At 38.6% G+C, this 19,287-nt stretch overlaps 2 protein-coding genes across 2 annotated transcripts in view; one reads left to right on the forward strand and one right to left on the reverse strand.

Moving 5' to 3' along the window:
• The window catches only part of LOC143894512 (uncharacterized), a 195,702-nt gene that overhangs the window by 130,617 nt on the left and 45,798 nt on the right, over positions 1–19,287 (reverse strand). The window lies entirely within an intron of this gene.
• LOC143894519 (uncharacterized) lies at positions 6,105–14,101 on the forward strand. The gene is made up of 9 exons (XM_077400849.1): positions 6,105–7,930; positions 8,579–8,761; positions 10,115–10,480; positions 12,073–12,149; positions 12,445–12,548; positions 12,627–12,726; positions 12,916–13,128; positions 13,409–13,522; positions 13,599–14,101. Exons 1-9 carry the CDS (start codon positions 7,141–7,143, stop codon positions 13,752–13,754), a joined length of 2,103 nt encoding a protein of 700 aa, XP_077256975.1. The 5' UTR covers positions 6,105–7,140; the 3' UTR covers positions 13,755–14,101.

A 19,287-nucleotide genomic window follows, 5' to 3' on the forward strand; every position in this document is an offset into this window, starting at 1 on the left:
TTCGAAAGTAACGAGAAAAATGCGTACAAGTGCTGTTGATTGAATAACAATACATTGATCTCTCGACTGAGATTTAGAATAAAAACATAATTTATTATATTAATATTATTATATAATTATATTATTATAGCAAGATAAGAATTTATTAAATACATAATTTATTGAATTAATTAGATAATTATATCTATTTAATGAAGCTCGAATCGATAAAATATATCAAACGTTATTGAACATCTAATGTTTTTTACAATAATATATTTGCATTCTATCGAAGTAACATACACGAAATGCGAGAGTACGGAACGTAATCTCCAAAATTGTATGAATCCTAACAATAAGTCTCGAATAACACAGTTTTTATTAACACGGAACCAATTAATCGTGTTATTCGAGTGTTACTTGTGTATATATCTTATACGTTTGCAACTGCAGTACATAGTGTATAGTAGTCCAGATATCCTAGAAAGAAATTTTCCTTGTCACTCGTTTGTCATCTTTGCAAGATTGCCACAAGATAGTTACGTTATAATTACTCGCCGCGTAAATGAGTAGTTTCAGAAAACTGCGTACCGACCGAAAGTCCAAGAAGCAATTTTCACGCGGCAACGACATTTCGAAGTGAAATTTCGCGCGGAAGAAAACAGATTGTCCCGTGCGATTGTGGCTCTCCGCGTGAAAGTAAGTTTCGGGATTACTAAGCTTTATACGGACAGCGAATCGAACAAAACAACGGTGTAGTTTACATGTTTTCAAATGTTCAGAAACGAAACAGTCGAACAGAAAAAATTAGAAAGTTAAAAAACATTTAACTTGTAATTAAATATTTGAAATTAAAAGGAAATTAATTATAGAGAAAAAGCGTATAAAAACTTGTTAAGCAAAAAGGAACAAGAACAGAACATCTGGTTAGAAAGTGATGAGTTCCGTCGAACGCTTTTTATCCGAACGGATGTAAAAGACTCTCATTACACCTCGTCGTAATTTCACTGGCTAGATAGAAAAGGAACGCTTTGGGCGCCTTTGGGCCCATCTGGAGAGAGTGAGAACAGGTCAAAGAGAGTGGTCTCGGATGCTGATGTTTCTGTTCCTCATCAGTAGTTAACCGCGTGTCGCGGCGGTGCTCTATTCATTGGTCCGTCTCGATATGTGAACGTGACCATAAACCGTGATATGAGTTTCCATTTCTCGGACAAATAAAATCTCGAATTAATGTTACAATTACCTCGCGTTAACGTTCGCGAGGTGAATTTATCCCAAAAGTACGCGTTTCCGCAAAGTGATCGGGTCCTCAAGCGCAAAGTGTGTAATCGTATGATACCAATATTATATTAAAAAAAGGTAGGAACGCAAAGATAAGATAAAGTACAATTATATAAAGCTTTATTTTATATCAGGTAAAACTTTCTATATCTCTATTGACATTTAATTTTAATTTTAAGTTTCTTTAAATCAGGAATATATTATTTCTATTACCTTCTCTCTAATATTTCTAGTGAATAACAACAGTGATTATTGGTTTAAACGTGACATATACGATAATCGATTGAATCGAGGAAAAAAGTACGAGTTCCTTAGCGTCTCTTCTGCGAATGTCATATTGCAATCCGCGAACGATCTCAGACTCGCCTTCAACCTTGATCTTGATAGAAATCCAGGTGAGGCTGTCCGGATCGCTGCACGTGCTTTCGATTCTTTAGAATGAAGATTTAGAATTTAGAATTTAGAATTCATTTGCAGGCTCGTTTATAAAACCCTTCTCTAATTCCTTAATTAATTAAGACCTTCAAGAATTTATAGAATCTCGCGCTCGAATAATTTAAATAATATATCTTCTGGAGATATTATTTAGATAAATAATACCCATTATTTAAATTGCATTTAGAAAAAATAAATAATATGTCCAAGATATAAAAAAAAATTTTAACCAGCAGCGGATCGATTGGGCGAGAATATATCAATTAACAGGATAGATTCAAATTAGATGAAGTGTGCCAGGACCGTGCGCGTAATGCCACTTGTTTATTTTTTACTATACAGAAGAAGCGCGAAGAAAGTCGAGCAATCAAAAACAATAGCGCGTGCCTCGTGTACGGGTTTTAACTCGTAACTTACGGCACGATGGTTGAAAGTGATATTTCACTCTTTCCTCCGTCTTCAATTCGCCTCCTACCATCTAAACGGAACAGTTATGCGAAGTTTGTTCTAGAATAAAGCTTTTATTTCACGAAGTAGAGCTGCTGCACGAGCATAATTTAGTTCCGCGATACTTCCAAGGAAAAGTAGATTTTTCTACGGATTTGATAATTTTTACTTTCACAAGTAATATTAAAAGAGATAGAAAGTTGAAAAATGTTAAATGGAGACTAATTTTTAGTAAGATAAACATATTTATTATATCCTGTCACTTGTTTATTGATTGCTACCGATTTTTCGTATCAAGTGATAGTACTTCGTCATTCATAGTAAGAGGATTGAAAAACGTCTCTTCAAAATGATGCTCGCAAACGTGATCTAGTGCCTACGAGGACCCGGCACGTTCTCCACCCCGCACTCACCACGATGAGTCCGCCGTCGTTGTCAAAGTTGAAAGTTACCACTAACTTTCACTAATAACCAAAAGGGGGGAGAGAGAGAGAGAGAGAGAGAGAGAGAGGAGGGGTAACGTCGCCGCGTGGACATGGTTCCGCATGTAGATCGGCTGTAGAACGTTACGAAGCACTAAAAGGCGTGCCACTTGTCTCGGTGGCCTGGTTTCGTGTCCCACTTTTGTACCGGACTGTACGTGAACGTCTTCGGACACGCTAACGTGAACTCGCTCACGGTATGCCGCTGAGGAACCGATCGAGGATGTGGACAAAGACCCGAGGGTTCCCCGAGATCGACGCGAGAAACCGGAGCGTGTCCGCACGACTCACGATTAACCCTTTGACGCGATGCACAATAACATCAAAATGTGACCGCTAGCTTGTTCATACACGGCCATGGGAATAATTTCAAAATTTGTTAAAAACGAAAGCAAGACACGTATATCATTGATTTCGGGGTGTGAAGTCCTAAATTCGACAAGTAATCGCGAAGTCAGAAAGATTCTGCATTAAAAGATGATATAGAATTAAGAATTACGAAATTCTGAAAGATCTTACTCCGTGTTAACTTTTTCACGTGAAACGGCCTGATTCTCAGCTTGAGATAACATTGTACGTGACATTGTACAGAGATGAAGACAGGATGGCCGGATTTGACCCATAAACGTGGAATAGAAATATAAATTGTCTACTGAATTACAGAAAATGTATAAAAAACTGTTTAATAAAGTAAATAATAAAACGATGTAACAAAGCAATGTAATAATATGATGCGCTCGAAAAATCGTCGCAAAGATATTTTTACAAAATTTGTGCGAACGAATCCGCCCTCGAAATGCGATTATATTACAAGGCGAATCTTTCACAGTTCCAGCAATTAACACTTTTCAGCGAGGTTCGTATTATCGAATCCTCTTCGATCTCTTTAATTAAACGGACCAGTGTAAAACTACATACTAGATCCGATTGCAACGGGCGAATCGCGCCACGTAAAAAAGCTTGTGAAATATAAAAGGCGTGCTCTTTTTCATCTTTTTTCATAAAGATCTTTTTTTGGGCCTTCGATAGATTTGGCGGGACGGCGAGCAGTCGGAAGACACGGATTTCAAAGTGAGATCCATGATGTGGATCGCGGCAAAATGATACGGCGCCGGGTCAGGAACGATTCATGACGACGTCGTGAGCATGTTTGGCGAACGACAGTGAATCGCACGATCACCGCTGACGGCCGAGGGAAGAAATGACTATTCTCAAAGCCGGAGCGCTTATCTCGCTACTTCTGATCGCCGATATCTGCTGTCTCGCTAATAATAAAAGAAAGAACAATCGATTTTTGAGGAATTTCGGTAAATGAATAGTTACATTTTTTCATTATTGTAAATAATGCTAAAACCGAGAGAGATTTTAACGTACTTTTTTTTAGATCAGCCAGAGAAAGAAGAAAATATCGAAAATGCGATCGACTCGCACGGACAGATGAGATTCTTCGATGAACTTGGATGTAAGTAGCGTCATTATTATTACGTTAGTGTTATAATATATATTAGAGGTAATGCTATTACTCTCGACACGCTGGCTCATGCATTACATCATAAAAAATAAACAGGTATTAACATAAATTTTAAAGATTGTTTCGAAAGAAAAAATTTGCTCGTATATTAGAATAATAAATTAATTTCTCTTAACTTTCTTGAGAAAATGGAGTTTCATGGCACGCTTCTACTTTCGTACTTAATTAATTAGTTGTTTTGCTCGATTTTAAGAGCGTTGTGACCTCTCTGCATATATCTATGCATCAGATACATGGGATTTAACAATTTAACGTCGATTCCGAGTGGCTTTCTATAGAAGGGTGTTTATGGCAAGATACTCTCGGTGGGTTGCTTTTTGCTTCCGAGTCATTTAATTAATAACACAATTTAAATATAATTTAAATATAATTTGAATATTTGATTGTCATGTCACTCATATGTCATCTGCGAAATTAAAAGAGTGATGGCGATAAACAATCCTGACACTGATATCTATTACTGTCCTTTAAAATAATTTCAGTTGACAAATGAGCGGCATGCGATAAGGATGATTCAGCCGTATGAGTAACACTTGCGCGCAACGGTGAGATCTCGTCGAAATGATAGGTTTAGATGGAAAGATTTAGGATGACAGACCGGTTGACGTTCACCGGATACTCATATTTATACAAGCGAAGCAACATGGTCTATATCTTTATCTATTCCAGGCAATCCGAGATTTCTTTTATTATTGCTGCATGTAATAATTATAATCGCTTAGAACACGTAAATTCAGAACGTTATTTCTCTTTGATGTATAGGCTTTGAATAAAACTATTCAAACAAATTATGTCAAATATTTAAGTTAAATACTATTAGAATTAAATATTTATTGTTGCCAGAATATATTTAAGGAATTAAAAAAAAATAAAAAGGAGAATTTTTCCTTTGAACGTTATTTTATTTAATATAACTATCATCTAAAAGAGAAAATACTGCGATTATAATAATTTTCTACCGTAAAATGTAAGCAAAGCACGAAAGATACACAGTTGAGTTAACAAGAGATACGAAATCGGAAAATCGTATTTGAAAGGCCACTTTTATCGACGCTTACTTTCTACAAGAATATTTATAATGAAGCGCGCACAGAAGCTCCGTTTTCACTGTGACCTCAGCGCACCTCTGTGATTATAAGCATTTTGCCGATGATATCTTTCCTTTTATTGAAAATGATACCTAGTACTGTCTCGCTGAATTACTGAATTACAAACGAGCAAGGCTTCTGAATTTTCATTGAATTTAATTCAATCTTTAATAAGAAATTTCACAGAACGATCTAAGTGTTTTTCTACTTAATTTTTACTAATTTAAAAATAAAAATTTGCAAACATAAGATTTGAAGTTTAAATATTAATCGTTAAATTTATTTATTGTTTAAATGAATTTAATAGGACATTTCGTAAAAATAGGTCTAGGTTTGCGTCGATCTAAGTTTTATCCGCCAAAGTAAAAATACTGTCTGTGAAGCCATGCGATGAAATTGGGTCGCGAAATCTCAGTCTATCGAATCTATTCGATGTAAATGTCCAGTTTAACAAATAGCCGATTTCTCGAAATCATATATACGCTCTCTTATATCCTTTATTTATAATAAAACTCAATATACTACTGACGGAATTATCGCACAATTTTTTATTTTTAATAAACTGAATGCTTATTAAAATTTGGTAGAACGGTAAATATTATTCAATCGTTCTTTTTTAATATAACATCGTAATTGTAATGAAACTTCCAAAATCCTAACGGGAAAATGAAAACAACAAAATAACACCAGTAGGGAAAAAATCTCAATAAAAATTTATAATTCTTTTGAAATGTGATCTCCGCATTTGACAGCAATAAAAAATATATCTCAACAATAGTAAACAACAGAGTGACCAAAGATGTAGCTTAAACGATTCAACAAAAGATTCGTCGGAGAAATAACCGTCCCCGTTTTCCGTGCTCGCGAGGCGACTGGCCCGAATCTTGACGAAGTTTTCCAGCTATTCAGAGTACGACAATTTCGCGGCGACATAATAACTCAACGAGGAAAGAAATGGAAAATAAGGCACACAACACCGCGATGCGTTCTGGCGATGGTGAAGGTGGGGAACCAATGTGAGAGACCATAACGGACGACACCGTCGCTGCCGTTGCGGGAAAGCTGACGCCGGTGAAAGCAGTGGACGCCTTCTTAGATCGAGACGATCGTGGGACATCGGTTCAAGCCAGTCCACGTGCAGAAGGCGTGTATTGTCACGGCTTCTCACCGTCACTCCGGTCAGGTGTCATAAGGCGCCTTTAACCTCTGACACTGTCTCTCGATCGTACATCACGCGTCGGCGATCGCCGAGAAGAGGCTGCGTCCGCTGTCACCTTCTGCAGGAAAGTTTGCATGATAAATCGAAGCTGTCGCAAGAGAAACCAGTGATATCAAAATGGCCGTGCTTACATGGGATCCCAAAATCGTTCGAAATACTGTGCCGCTCGCGGGAGCCTTCGACGAAGTGAGAGATTTGTGAGACAGAAATTCGGCCATAAATTACATTCGAGATTAAGGATTTATGCTCCGGGATCGATAATCAAATCTTATCAAGTGCATTGAAAATCGGAGATTTTTCCCAAAGTCAAAAGTTATATTATTTGTATAAAAAAAAAAAAAAAAAACAAGAAGCTGGCGATTCAAAGAAATTAACCGTGTGCCAATTAATTCCTCAAACGTTTTTGCAAGTGAAATTTCAACTAGTCGAATAAGAGAAACTTGACTTACAGCTTCCAACTAAGTCAAGTTTCTCTTCGAATAATTTCGGAGAAACTTGATTTAGTCTTCAGTGAGATCTTCACTGTTCTTCATCGATCGCCGTTAATGGAGAGGAAGATAAACCGTTCGTGAGTCATCCTCATCGCAGTGCGTCCCTTTTAACTATCGAGCGTGCAGTGAGATCGTGACGATGCGCAAGGTATCCTCGAAGTGACAAGGACGGAAGTCAAAGTCGATCATGAAGATCGTGCTCGGGATGCTCCTGATGACCGTGGCGAGCGCTTTCGATCACCATGACACCTATTCGTGGAAACGCAGGGAGGATTACAAGATCACGACTGCGAGCCGAGCGATCGCGCCGGTCAAAGTTAAAGAAACTCGTCTGCAGCGATCCGATACGTATCGATCGAGATCGTCGAACTCGCGCGAGGACAACGTTCTCCAAAACTCGCCGAGAAGATTCGCGGTGGCCGACGACGATTCGGACGAGCATCACGAGCTCTGGAAACCGGAAGCCGCCAGAACGCGACCGGACCTGACGCGCGAGAATCGAGCCATCGAGAGCACCCTGAAGAACGTGATAGGCAGACCAGCCAAGGTCGAACAGTATCAGTACTTTTCGAACTTTCCATACGGCGGTGATGGATCCACCGACGCCATATTGGAGGACGCGGATCATCCGACGAAGAGCTCGGTGTTCTCCACAGATACTCAAGATCACTTCCTGAGTCATAATGCGGAAGAGATGGATTGGAGCGGGCAGGAGGTATTCGAAAAGGACCCGCAGGGTGAAGAGGAAGAGGAAACAAGTCTCCAGGAGTTACTGAACGAAATGAGACGAAAGAGGTTAAACGGAGTATTCGAGGAAACGGTAGACGGACATCGACAGGGCAGAGGGAGGAAGCTGACCAGCCAGCAGCAAGGTGCCTTGCTCGTGGAGACGCTCAGGAAGAAGCGAAACTACACCAACGATCATCGAGGACACAGCTCCAATCTCCAGAGCGGCCTTATGGATATGTTGGGCAGAAGTATGTAGGATTGAAAATGGGACGAAAATGAAAATTAAAGAAAGATTAAAAGTGCTTTCAATCAAATGAGATATATCGATTCTGGAAATAAACTTTATAGATTGCAGATTAATTTATTAAAAAATTTAAAGCGCGTAAGCTGTAAATGAAATAAATTGTATATGAAATAAATGAGTAACAATAGGAAGATCGAGATGATATTCGATATTTTATATCTGATATTTTTGAAAATTGTAAAATAAAAATTGATAGCAAATATCATTGACTTTCCAGCATTGACAAAGTACAACATCGGTTACAAGCAAGCTTATTAATGCAATTGTACGTATTGAAAGTCGATACAAGATTCATTTCGATGAATATTGATCTTCAGGAAAACGCGCTGGATGCTGTGTGAAATAATATACTTGGCGCAATTAAAGCTGCAATCGCGTGACAAGAGATAAACAAACTCATCAATATCGCAACAGACTTTCATTTTTGGATGTCTTTTTATGCTAGCAAGAAGATAAATTCTTGAGTAAATCATTTTCGAGCAAACATTTGTATTTATTGATTGTTTACTTATATAATATTAAAATAATCCATCGGCAAACGTGCGACTTAATGTACATAGATATCAATGTTTATACGTGGAATCCGTTTCAGTGATACCGCAAACGTGCAAGTACAAAGGTGCCAAGTTCGAGTGCGGCCTCAGCATCAGCTGCGTTCTAGGCGGCGGTCGACCTGTCGATCTCTGTTCCGGAGGTTTAATATGGAGCTGCTGCGTGGACGACGAGGACATACCCGAACAACCACGACCGACCCCGGGTTTGCTGCAGAATGCCAGTGAGTTCTTTCGCATTAAGACGTATCTCGGGCACATTATACCGAAAAAAAACATGTATACTGATGAAATAACTTTAATCAGAGAATAGGTAAACTTTAACTGTGAAATAGTCTGCGAACTTCTTAATCTACCATTTAGCAATAGAGGAAACAATGAGAAACGCCGTATATGTTTTTTTTTCTCACGGAAGAGTTTTTAATTTAACGGCGTGTCTCAATTAACTCGCGTGGTCCTTTTTATCTGCCGTCATGCCGCCGTAAATTTACGACATCCTGAAAGAGGGTCCGTGTCCTCGAATGTCGCTAAACCGAGTTTCTGAACCGAGACTTCGAGGTTGCGCCGCCGCGCTTTTAGCGCGATTTGCTCGCGAACAACTTCCGTAAACGCTTTAGAATTTGTTTACGGAAGTGAAATTGTCCAATTTTCATTTTCACTCGCAACGATAACGATAAAATAATACGTTCGATGTGTACTACTCTACGTCAAGTAGAGAGATTCGAGCCGCGTTTAACGAAGAGGCGCAAAGAGAATACAGATGATACTGTAATTAACGTAATTATCCTCAATGTGGGGGATGTAACGTTATTTTACCAGACTGACGTTAGGGATTAAGATGAGATTAGATCGCGAAAAGGTTGAGAACGCTTGGCTTTATCGCGAATCGCGAACTGAAAGGAGACGCGCCGGCTGGAAGTAACCTGATTTCTATCCGGCGACATCCGAAATTACACAACCAACAGCGTCCAGCTAGTGTCGCGCGCCCACAGACGATGCGACAGTATACGGTCGGCACTTTCAAATACAGTTATTCACACCTAGTTTGCGCGACGGCATCGCGTTGCACGCCCGTAGAACTTTACGCGAGCGTGCTTTCCCAAGCCGCAAGTCGCTCACCGTAACCGCGCGACCATCAATACAATGGCACGATTAGAAACAGGCGAGGAAATAATGTTAGCGACGGAACAAGACAATTACAAATTATCGTATTATTTTGTAACACAATTGAAAAGTATAAGCAAAAGTTTTTTTTTATTTTGCGATACACGATTTTGCCTGATTTGAGTAAAAGTGTTTGTTGCAACGAACAATTATAGAAAAAGCGATGCAGGTGAATGAAATTATTGATATTATTAGTATTATAATAATCTTCTTTGTTGATTTCTCAGATAGATTCATTCTAAACTGATAGAGTCTTTAATCCTCTATAGCTGTGATTAAAATATCAGCTATATATATATACGCGCACAATTACTTATAATTGCCACGTTATCGGGCTTAAATTCGGCTGCGCAGAGCCGCGCGACGCGAGTGATTCCGAGTAGCTAATAGCAACACCGTGTTACGTTGCCCAGCGTTTTCCATAAATCTCGGGCACCAACAGCCATACGTGGACGACGACGTGCACATTTACAGCAGCGCGGTAAGGCCCGGCAGGCCCGGCAGGCCCTCGCACAGCCACGAGGCCCATCGGCCCACGTACGTGGGTGGCGTCGGTAATCCGCTAAGTCTTTACGAGCCACCTTACGCGATCTGGAGCCACGACGGACCGAACGATCTCGCGGTCGGCCACGACCGGCCGACGTACGCTACTCGTCCGCCGCATCACACGGTTCAGGAATATCCGCAGGACGAGTACGACGGTGGCGGCTATCGGCCCGCCGCTTCCGGCGGGCCGATCGAGGACTCGTCCAACGCCATGGACTACTCCAGATACCGTGGTAATCGCACGAGAATGCACGCAGATTATTGCACCCGAATGTCGAGCACGATGTGTGTCGAGCGCACGAGTCGAGGGCTCGCTGAAAAACCTCGGTGAGTTCAGATTCCGAGGACTACAGGCACGCGAGAATCCCGCCGTGTCTTCTGTAGCATGGGAAATTGAGCTCACCTCAAAAATTATACTCCTTACAATTAGAACTTGTGTATCGCTTCAACGTGTCTGGTCGAGCTTCTGCTTCTTATACTGCTATCAATTCTATTTGCAACAGAGTGAGATCTTGCGCACCTGATTATAATTATTGGTTTGGATATACTCGATGTTGACTATTACGATCGATCGAAACAGGTATACTTGATTTTAATCCAATCACACTGGATTATAAGTGATATGTTTGTATGTGTTGATGTTGCGCGATTTATGCCAATAAATGTCAACAGATAATTATATTAGACTTCGTATCAGATTTAATTCATTGATATCGAGAAGAAAAGTACTGATTTTAAAGAACATAGAATTATATAGAATTACAGCTTTGACGAAAATCAGTACGAAATATACGAGACAAACTGTGACGAATTTTGTAAAATGGATAACATCGAGACAATACAAAATACTATACTACTACGTTTGTTACTAAATATACCAGTTAATAATAATCAAATCGATCTATAACGGATCCCAAATGACGGAGACAGTATCCAAACATGCACAATGTTTCGCGTGGAAACCGCACAAAAATGAATGCTTTCGTCGTCACATCGCACACATTTTCCTGTATAAAGTGTTGCGGAAAATGATTAAAGTTGAAATTGGAGAAATTGAATTTGAAGAAAAAAAATGAGAGAATGCTGAAAAACTGACTGGAGACAGAGAACGAGGGATAACACGGGAAAAGCGAAACAAGGAAGATAATAGAAGACTGCATAATTTCATGAAGCAATATGGAACAAAGAAGAAAATAATTGTATTCTTAACAGTCCTCGGGTCCCTTTAAACATTGAAATCCGAAGTAGAAACATGAAATAGAATATAATCTTTCAACAAAATAAAATTTTTAAACGTGCATCTTTATATTACATATGTTTTATTATTAAATTGCACGTTAATTCAACTTGTAAAATTAATAGGCCAATAGGTAAAATAATACTAATTACACGTGTTTAATTATGTGATGTTTAAGTATACGAATATTTCTATCTTCTTCTTTCTATCTTGAACAAAATCACGTGTTAAGAAAGTTTTGCAACGATTAATTATGGATAATGTTCTATAATCTTTTGCGATAGAAATAAATGGATTTCCTAAAGTCGCGCGAACTTTCTACACTGTGCCACGTCTATTTTCTGCTTTCTGTCTCTCGCTAAGGCGCGAACAATCTTAAGCAAACACCAAGGTATCAGTTTAATTGCGATAATTGTAGAAAGTATCAGTTAATAATTTTCAGCGTGAGCTTCTCTCCTTCGCATATTCGCATATATTTTCTCCTCTATACGACACGCACAAATATCATCTCTTCGATCATGTGCCCGTCCCCAAATATCACCTTCCCAACATTATACTCGCGATAGCTAACATAGATCGTACTTTCAGGCTGTGGCGAGCTCTACACGAGGAGCAACAGGATCGTAGGTGGACACTCGTCCAGTTTCGGCAGTCATCCGTGGCAGGTGAGGGTCCTCCTCGCGCGATTCTCTCCTCTCCGTCCTTCTCCTCTCTTCGCTCGGCCGCCATAAATCCATCTCTCGCTCGGGTCTCGCGGAGCGAGACACACTCTTCCTTTCCTCTGCATTATTCATCGGGAACGAGCCATCAATTTGCTCGATTCGCCTAGCGCGGAGAGCGAGGAGGAAAATAATCTATTAAATCTTCTCTAAACGCCGCGAGCCGTTACATCGCGGGCTCGGATACGTATCTCGTGTAACGCGCTTGTAAATAGGCTTCTAAACGTTCTCTTTGTTGCAGGCCGCCATTATCAAGTCCGGATTCTTACAGACCAAGAAACTGTCTTGCGGCGGTGCCTTGCTGAACAACCGATGGGTGGTCACCGCGGCACACTGTGTCGCGACGTTAGTATTGATTATTATTGTCGCAACAGTTTACTACACAGTAATAAGAACATTGATATATCGCATTTTGTATGTCAGGACACCGAATAGCAATTTAAAAGTTCGACTCGGGGAATGGGACGTTCGAGACCAGACAGAACGGCTGCTCCATGAAGAATTTAATATCGAGAGAAAAGAGGTTCTGCTTTTAAATAATGACTTAAGCTTTGTTGATTTAACGGCACATATCCAAAAACTTCGCGTCGCATTGCGACGTGTATAATATCAAAGAAGAAATTGCAAAATACACGCACGCTTATTGGACTTTATCCAGCAAAGCTGAAAGCTTAATTAGTAATAATTACGTTGAAAATTATAATGACGACAGATACACCCGCAATACTCCCCTACCGACTTTCGAAATGATGTGGCTTTGGTGAAGCTGTCCCGGATGGTAGCTTTCAAGCAGCACATCGTCCCGGTTTGCCTGCCGGCGAGGAATTTGAAGCTCTCCGGCCGAACCGCAACCGTCGCTGGTTGGGGACGAACCAGGCATGGTCAAACTTCGGCGCCAACCGTTCTTCAAGAAGTCGAAGTCGAGGTGAGCACACTCTTGGCTAACATATTTATCTTTGATGATAAAACGTCTCTATACCTATGCAATTCCATAAGGCGATTTTTTTGCGATATTTTATATTTATTTATTCACATAATTAATTATTGCCAATATAAACGAGAATAATTTATCTGCCGTAAGTAAATTTGTATATTATTTAATTATTACTCTGCTTATATAATATTCATATTATTTAATTACACGATAAATAATTTTCTTAATATATCATTGTGTGTATGTGTATATGTTACATATTTCTGTTTAGGTAATACCGAACGACAAATGTCAGAAATGGTTCAGAGCAGCCGGTAGGAGAGAAACCATTCACGATGTATTTCTCTGCGCAGGTTATAGACAAGGCGGACGAGATTCTTGTCAGGTATTCGCTCAATTTGGTAATTAGCTAAAGACACGTAACATTAGAAGAGTTTCGTTTACACGTTATCTTGTAACAGGGTGATTCGGGTGGACCGCTCACAATGTCCGTGGAAGGCAGACACGTTCTGATCGGTTTGGTCTCTTGGGGCATCGGTTGCGGTCGCGAACACCTACCCGGCGTATATACCAATATCCAGAAATTCGTGCCCTGGATCGATAAAGTCATGAGCTAAAACGGAGGAACCTCGGTTACTCCGAAGGATGAGTTGCTTTACCCGAGAAAAAGAAGAAGAAGGGAGAGGATAAGAGCGCGAAGTTACCAAAGTCCTATCTCGTTTTTTTTTCTTTTTTTTTTAAGACTTTTATAATCGTGCTCGATTATGAAGATTATAGGCACTCTTTCGAAAGTGCCAAAAAGCATGACGCTTTTCAAAGTGTTGTCGTATGAAGATCGTTAAGTATATTCGGAACTGGCAATAAAAAGTTAATCAAAGATTACAATCGATGTATCCCAATGATTAATTAGCCAAGCTAGGATGAAATTCTTGAGATGCTAGTTAGTAATAAATGGAGAGATGCTTAATATATATATATATATATATATATATATATATATATATATATGAAGATCATTTAAGCTGCTTGTAAGCTTCGTTATTGTTATTAGTATTGTATTATAAATAATTTATTGTCGTATATATATTAAAACGAAAAAATGATCTGCATTTAGAAATATTTATCTCTATTAATATAGAGAGTTGTATTAATATACAACAGAGATATTATTGACATTGACATTTTTTTATAATATCAATCCCCCAATCCATGTTACATATTAGAAAGTTTTAAGAGAATTCAAAAGAGACAATAAATATTTTTAATATATTTTAAAAATTATTCCGATTTGTGATGTAATATATAGAACTTATCAAATCTATCTTGAAATTCTGTTTGTAAAAAAAAATTATATTTAGCCGGAAGAAAAATATACGGAATTTAACAGGAAGAAAAATATATATGAGAAATTTCAATTGCAATAAATATACTTTCGTTTATATAAATTTATAAATTTCTTGGCGAGTTCAAACAAGCAAATTTTCCCTTTTTACATTTGTTAGCACACGCTGTTAGTTTATGATAAATTTTTTTCAAAAATATCTGTAGAAATCTAGTTTTGCAACAAATATATTGTATATAAAATAGGTTTCTATATACACTTTCTTGTAGACATCTACGTGCATGCATGTACTCAACGTCGATATATTACCTCCTGTTATCGACCATCTACAAAAATGGATACCACCTATCCCGCATTCACCCATAAGTACCCTACGTAAGATAACTCGAACTTCAGGGTGCTCTTCCGATAATGTAAAAGAGTATACTCTACGCTAGAATATTATTAAAAAAATATAATTATAAAAAATTTCATAATTCCATTCATAATTTTATTTTTCAAGATTTATTTACAACTTTTAATTAATTTATCTTCACGAATTATCGTTACAAATCTGTACCACTGTATCTGAACTGTTATGTGTGAGTGTGTGGAATACGTTTCTTCCAATATTTGTTATATTTCAGAAATCATACAAAAACACAAACTTTCAATCATTATGTAAAACTAACAAAGATTGAGTCAAGGAGAAGTTGGCATTTTTTTCAAGATAAGGTTAATCGACGGAGGAAAAAGAAGGGGGTATATTTCAACCCTTTCACTTTATAGGGCCCAAACTATATATATATATCCGCTCCTGTCCTCGGCAGAAGCAGAAAGAGAACGGGATTGGTCACAGAGAATGCGCGAGAAGTGCACCCGATACAGGAAAAGAGGAGGAGAGCGGAAGGAGGGAGAGAGAGCGAGAGCAATATGGTGGAGGGTAAGTTGCTAATTAGAGCCAGATTAAACGCTTGTCTGGGGAGCCATTTTCCTTGCCGTTCCTCGCCGTAGCCGAAGGAGGATGAGCGGCGTAGCGAGACAGCGGGGTCGGAGAGGGAAGGACCAGGAAAAATGATGGGGGGACTCGCGGGGGTGGCTGAGGCTGCGAGAAACGAGGAAGGGATGGCGGCGAAGGGACGGCGAAACGCCGACGCCGGCGGGAGAGGCGGGCTTAATGAAAAGTGTTTGCCCCGTAAAAGTTAAGATTAATTGGCGCTCGGGGGGTGGTTACCGCGATAATCAGCCCGGGCCAGTGGTTTTCAAACCCTCTCCGGCCGTCCTGCCGATCGTATTCTCCTTCGGGCCGCGATAGAATATCTACGTAGCCACGAGCGAAGTTCCTCTCAAAATGTTCGCCGTGTTCACCGTATCGCGCGAATATGTTTGTACTTTTTAATACTGTCCCGTATCTCTCAAGAGGATGAAAAGTGCGGTAAAACTTTGCCGGTGTAAACATCTCTTTCTTTCTTGAATTCAAGCGCAATCTCGAGAGATGAGGTCCGGAAGAATCTAAGTAGTTGAAGAAAACCGTTTCTAAACCAGATAGGTTTCCTCCAATTACGAAACTCATGTTTTCGCGAATCTGTAGTATTACAATGCGATAGGAATCGTAAGGAAAAAAGAGCAGGATTTTCCAATGATTAAAATCTTACTTTTACAAACTATATACTTTAGTCACGAATTTTCGACAATTATTATATTAAGACATTCAATCAAATAATCGTATTTTTAACATAAATTTGAGTCTAAGACCTGCCCGTGTAAGTTTATTTAAGATGTAATTTCTGTAAGCATTCTCTTGTACTTATACTTAATACGTTGATATTATTGACAATTTGGATAAAAACCCCAAGAAATATTGCTTTAAGATCTTAGAAGCCTTCTTATTGTCGTGCTCTGCAAATTTGTATTAAAACGTCTCTCAAAAATGAACCGTAAGGTCTACGGTCTATTATCGACGATAATCATATGGCGATATAATTAGAGAAATTTAATTACGCCTTTCCGAGCAGCGCTTTCGTTTCACGGTTGAGCACAGCTGGAATGGGAGGTTAATTTGGCGACACCTAGTTTCATTAACAACGCCATTAAAAGTAATGGCCGGTGAGGGGGCGAAGTCGGTCGCGAGGCCTCCTAGGGGGCTGGGAGATTCTAATTACGGAATAGGACTTCCCCGGTGGAGTACGTAAGGCGTGGGGTAGGGACCGGAGAGGAGGTCAAACGCCGGACGTGGGGAGGGTGGGCCAGAGCCGAGTCGGAAGACGCCATGATATTCGTTAAACGGCATAATTGCACCCTCCGGTACGGAACTCGCGTAATTGTCCTGAGCACGACGACGTCGTGAAAAACTTATCATCCGAACTGATTATTGAAATCGCGCGATTAATTTTCCGCATTTGAAATGATAGCTAGAAACGAGCGAGTCGAAGGCATCTTCTATGAAATCTTGTTACGTAAGTCGCGCGCGATGAAGCTGTACGATAAAGATTGCTAAAAATAATGTTAGGCAAATGTTTTATATATTGGCATACCCGTATCGCGCGTACGGCGATGTAGTTAATGCGGTAACAAGGTGATAAAGGAGCGGATAAAAAGTCAAGGTGGAACGAGATAAAGCGAGAACGATAAAAAAATATTCTGTATGAAGAAAGTTAATGATTTTCGTTAATTGAATAGTACTGAACAAATTGTGTATATATGTACGCGAGTTGTATATCCAAGCTGATAAAAAGAGGATAATGAAATATATCAAGATGCGATAATATACCTCGCAATTTAATGGAAAACTTATAAATCGATTATATGGTTTCATTTGCTATTACCCGTTAATCTAAAGTGGAGCGACGCAGTTAATGACAATGATGGCTTATTTATCGCAGTAATAAAATAGCCATTTCATTAACTTATTTATACCAATAAACATCGCGCGCGCGCCATGTGTAATCCATCTGATAAATATACCTACAATGATTCATCTGTGTTATTAGCCATAAAATATACGTAATGTCGCTCTACTTAATCGTGCTAATTAGACGTAACGAAAAAGGCATATAGATGAATGTACATATAATTTAATTACTTATAACATTTTATATATAATATTTAGATATATATATATATATATCGACGTATGACACTTTACGAGATCATGCGCACGTTATCAACAACAGATGTATCGATAATTACCATCCTATCGTTAAACAATATCAAATTGAAATCTAATAAGGAATCAAATTTTTCGCAATAATAAATAAATTTCGCAATAAATTTTAATAAAATTATAGTCACGGAGAGACAATTATTAATAAATCTCTCATTTCTTTATAATTTATATCAAAATTTAGACTCACAACGAATAGGGAACAAAACAAGTTCAACAATACATCCCAAAATTATATATTGAAGGACTTCACTCTATGACTACTTTTATATTACATCGGCTAATAAAAACCAGAATATCTCATATATTTGCTACAGAACTGCAAGTTTAGGATGCCCTAAGTTTTACTTTAACAATATAAGCGAGCAAAGAATTGAAATTAGTCCGATAAACGAACACCATCATCAGGCGATCGATATGGCTCCATTAACGATATTTACATAAATATAGATTCGCGATAAGCGAATACGCGACACCAATTAGGATTTATCAGCGGCCGACGATAGCTAATCGAAACAGCGATCTTATCCTTCGGATAAGAAGTGCGACGTGCGAATTAAGCATTATCAAACTGTTAATTTTTTTTGGCAAAGAGAAACGCAATAGCACACATAATGCTTTCTTCTTTCTCGCACCTGTACTTACACCCGCTAATTTAGCCTAAATTCTTGATTATTATCGAAAAAGTGGCGAAATCTAATAGTCCGCCAATCAGCATTACCAAATGAGAGAACAGATCTCGACTTTGTACAATTGCGTGGCGTAGCGCACCGTTCAAAGGGTTTAAATTTGTCGACTTAATAGGAACATCATTGCCGTTTACGCAAACATTTTTGCGAGGCAAATATTAATTCTTTTTAAATGTATCTTACGTGAAATATATATATATTCCTAGTTTAATATTAAAAAAAAAAAAACCTAAACTTCCAGCTGTGTAATTTTTAATTGCTAAATTCAATGGCATGGCACGATCATGCAATCCCGTATAATAAGACGTGATTTTTGTTTGCATTACGTAGTAATATTATTTCGCGATTATCGGCAATATTTTTTTTAAGCTATAATCCCACAAATTCGTTTTCAAAGGTCATCTCTTTGAGTGAAAGACTTTTCACTCTCGAATAACGATATGGCATCAGAGAATTCTCGCTTATCGTGACGAAGCATAATCGATGGCTAAAAATCGTTTGATGTTTGCTCGGCAGCCAAGGGTGACAGAAAGTTACCTCTGTATGTGTGCCAGAGGTCCACAATATGATATTATATGTGTTTGCTACCTGCATGGACCCTGATATATCGACAGTGGCGTAGAATGCATGTATGTTCAAGGACTCACATAAGCAATTACTAACTATAAGACACTCATTACAAGATAATCGCGAGCAACTTGCAATCTCAAGTACTATTATCAAAGTCTATATTTCTTTGCAATGAAAATAGATAATGGATAAAAATTGTAAACAAGAAAGGTATCCAAAGTTATTGTTGCCTAATAAATGTGTACCTCTTATGAAATTAAGAATGTATAGATATGAGAAAAATATATAAAATAGATGGCTAAATAAGAAATTGAGAAAGTACCAAGTATATTAATGTGAAATAATTTGCAACAAGCCATTCTTCCTAACATCTATTATTTATATCGGTTTTTCTTTTAAGCTTTTCT

The sequence above is a fragment of the Temnothorax americanus genome, unplaced genomic scaffold (genome assembly GCF_048541705.1).
Source record: "Temnothorax americanus isolate GAGA-0224 unplaced genomic scaffold, ASM4854170v1 Scaffold14, whole genome shotgun sequence".
In the NCBI taxonomy this organism is placed as follows: Eukaryota; Metazoa; Arthropoda; class Insecta; order Hymenoptera; family Formicidae; genus Temnothorax; species Temnothorax americanus.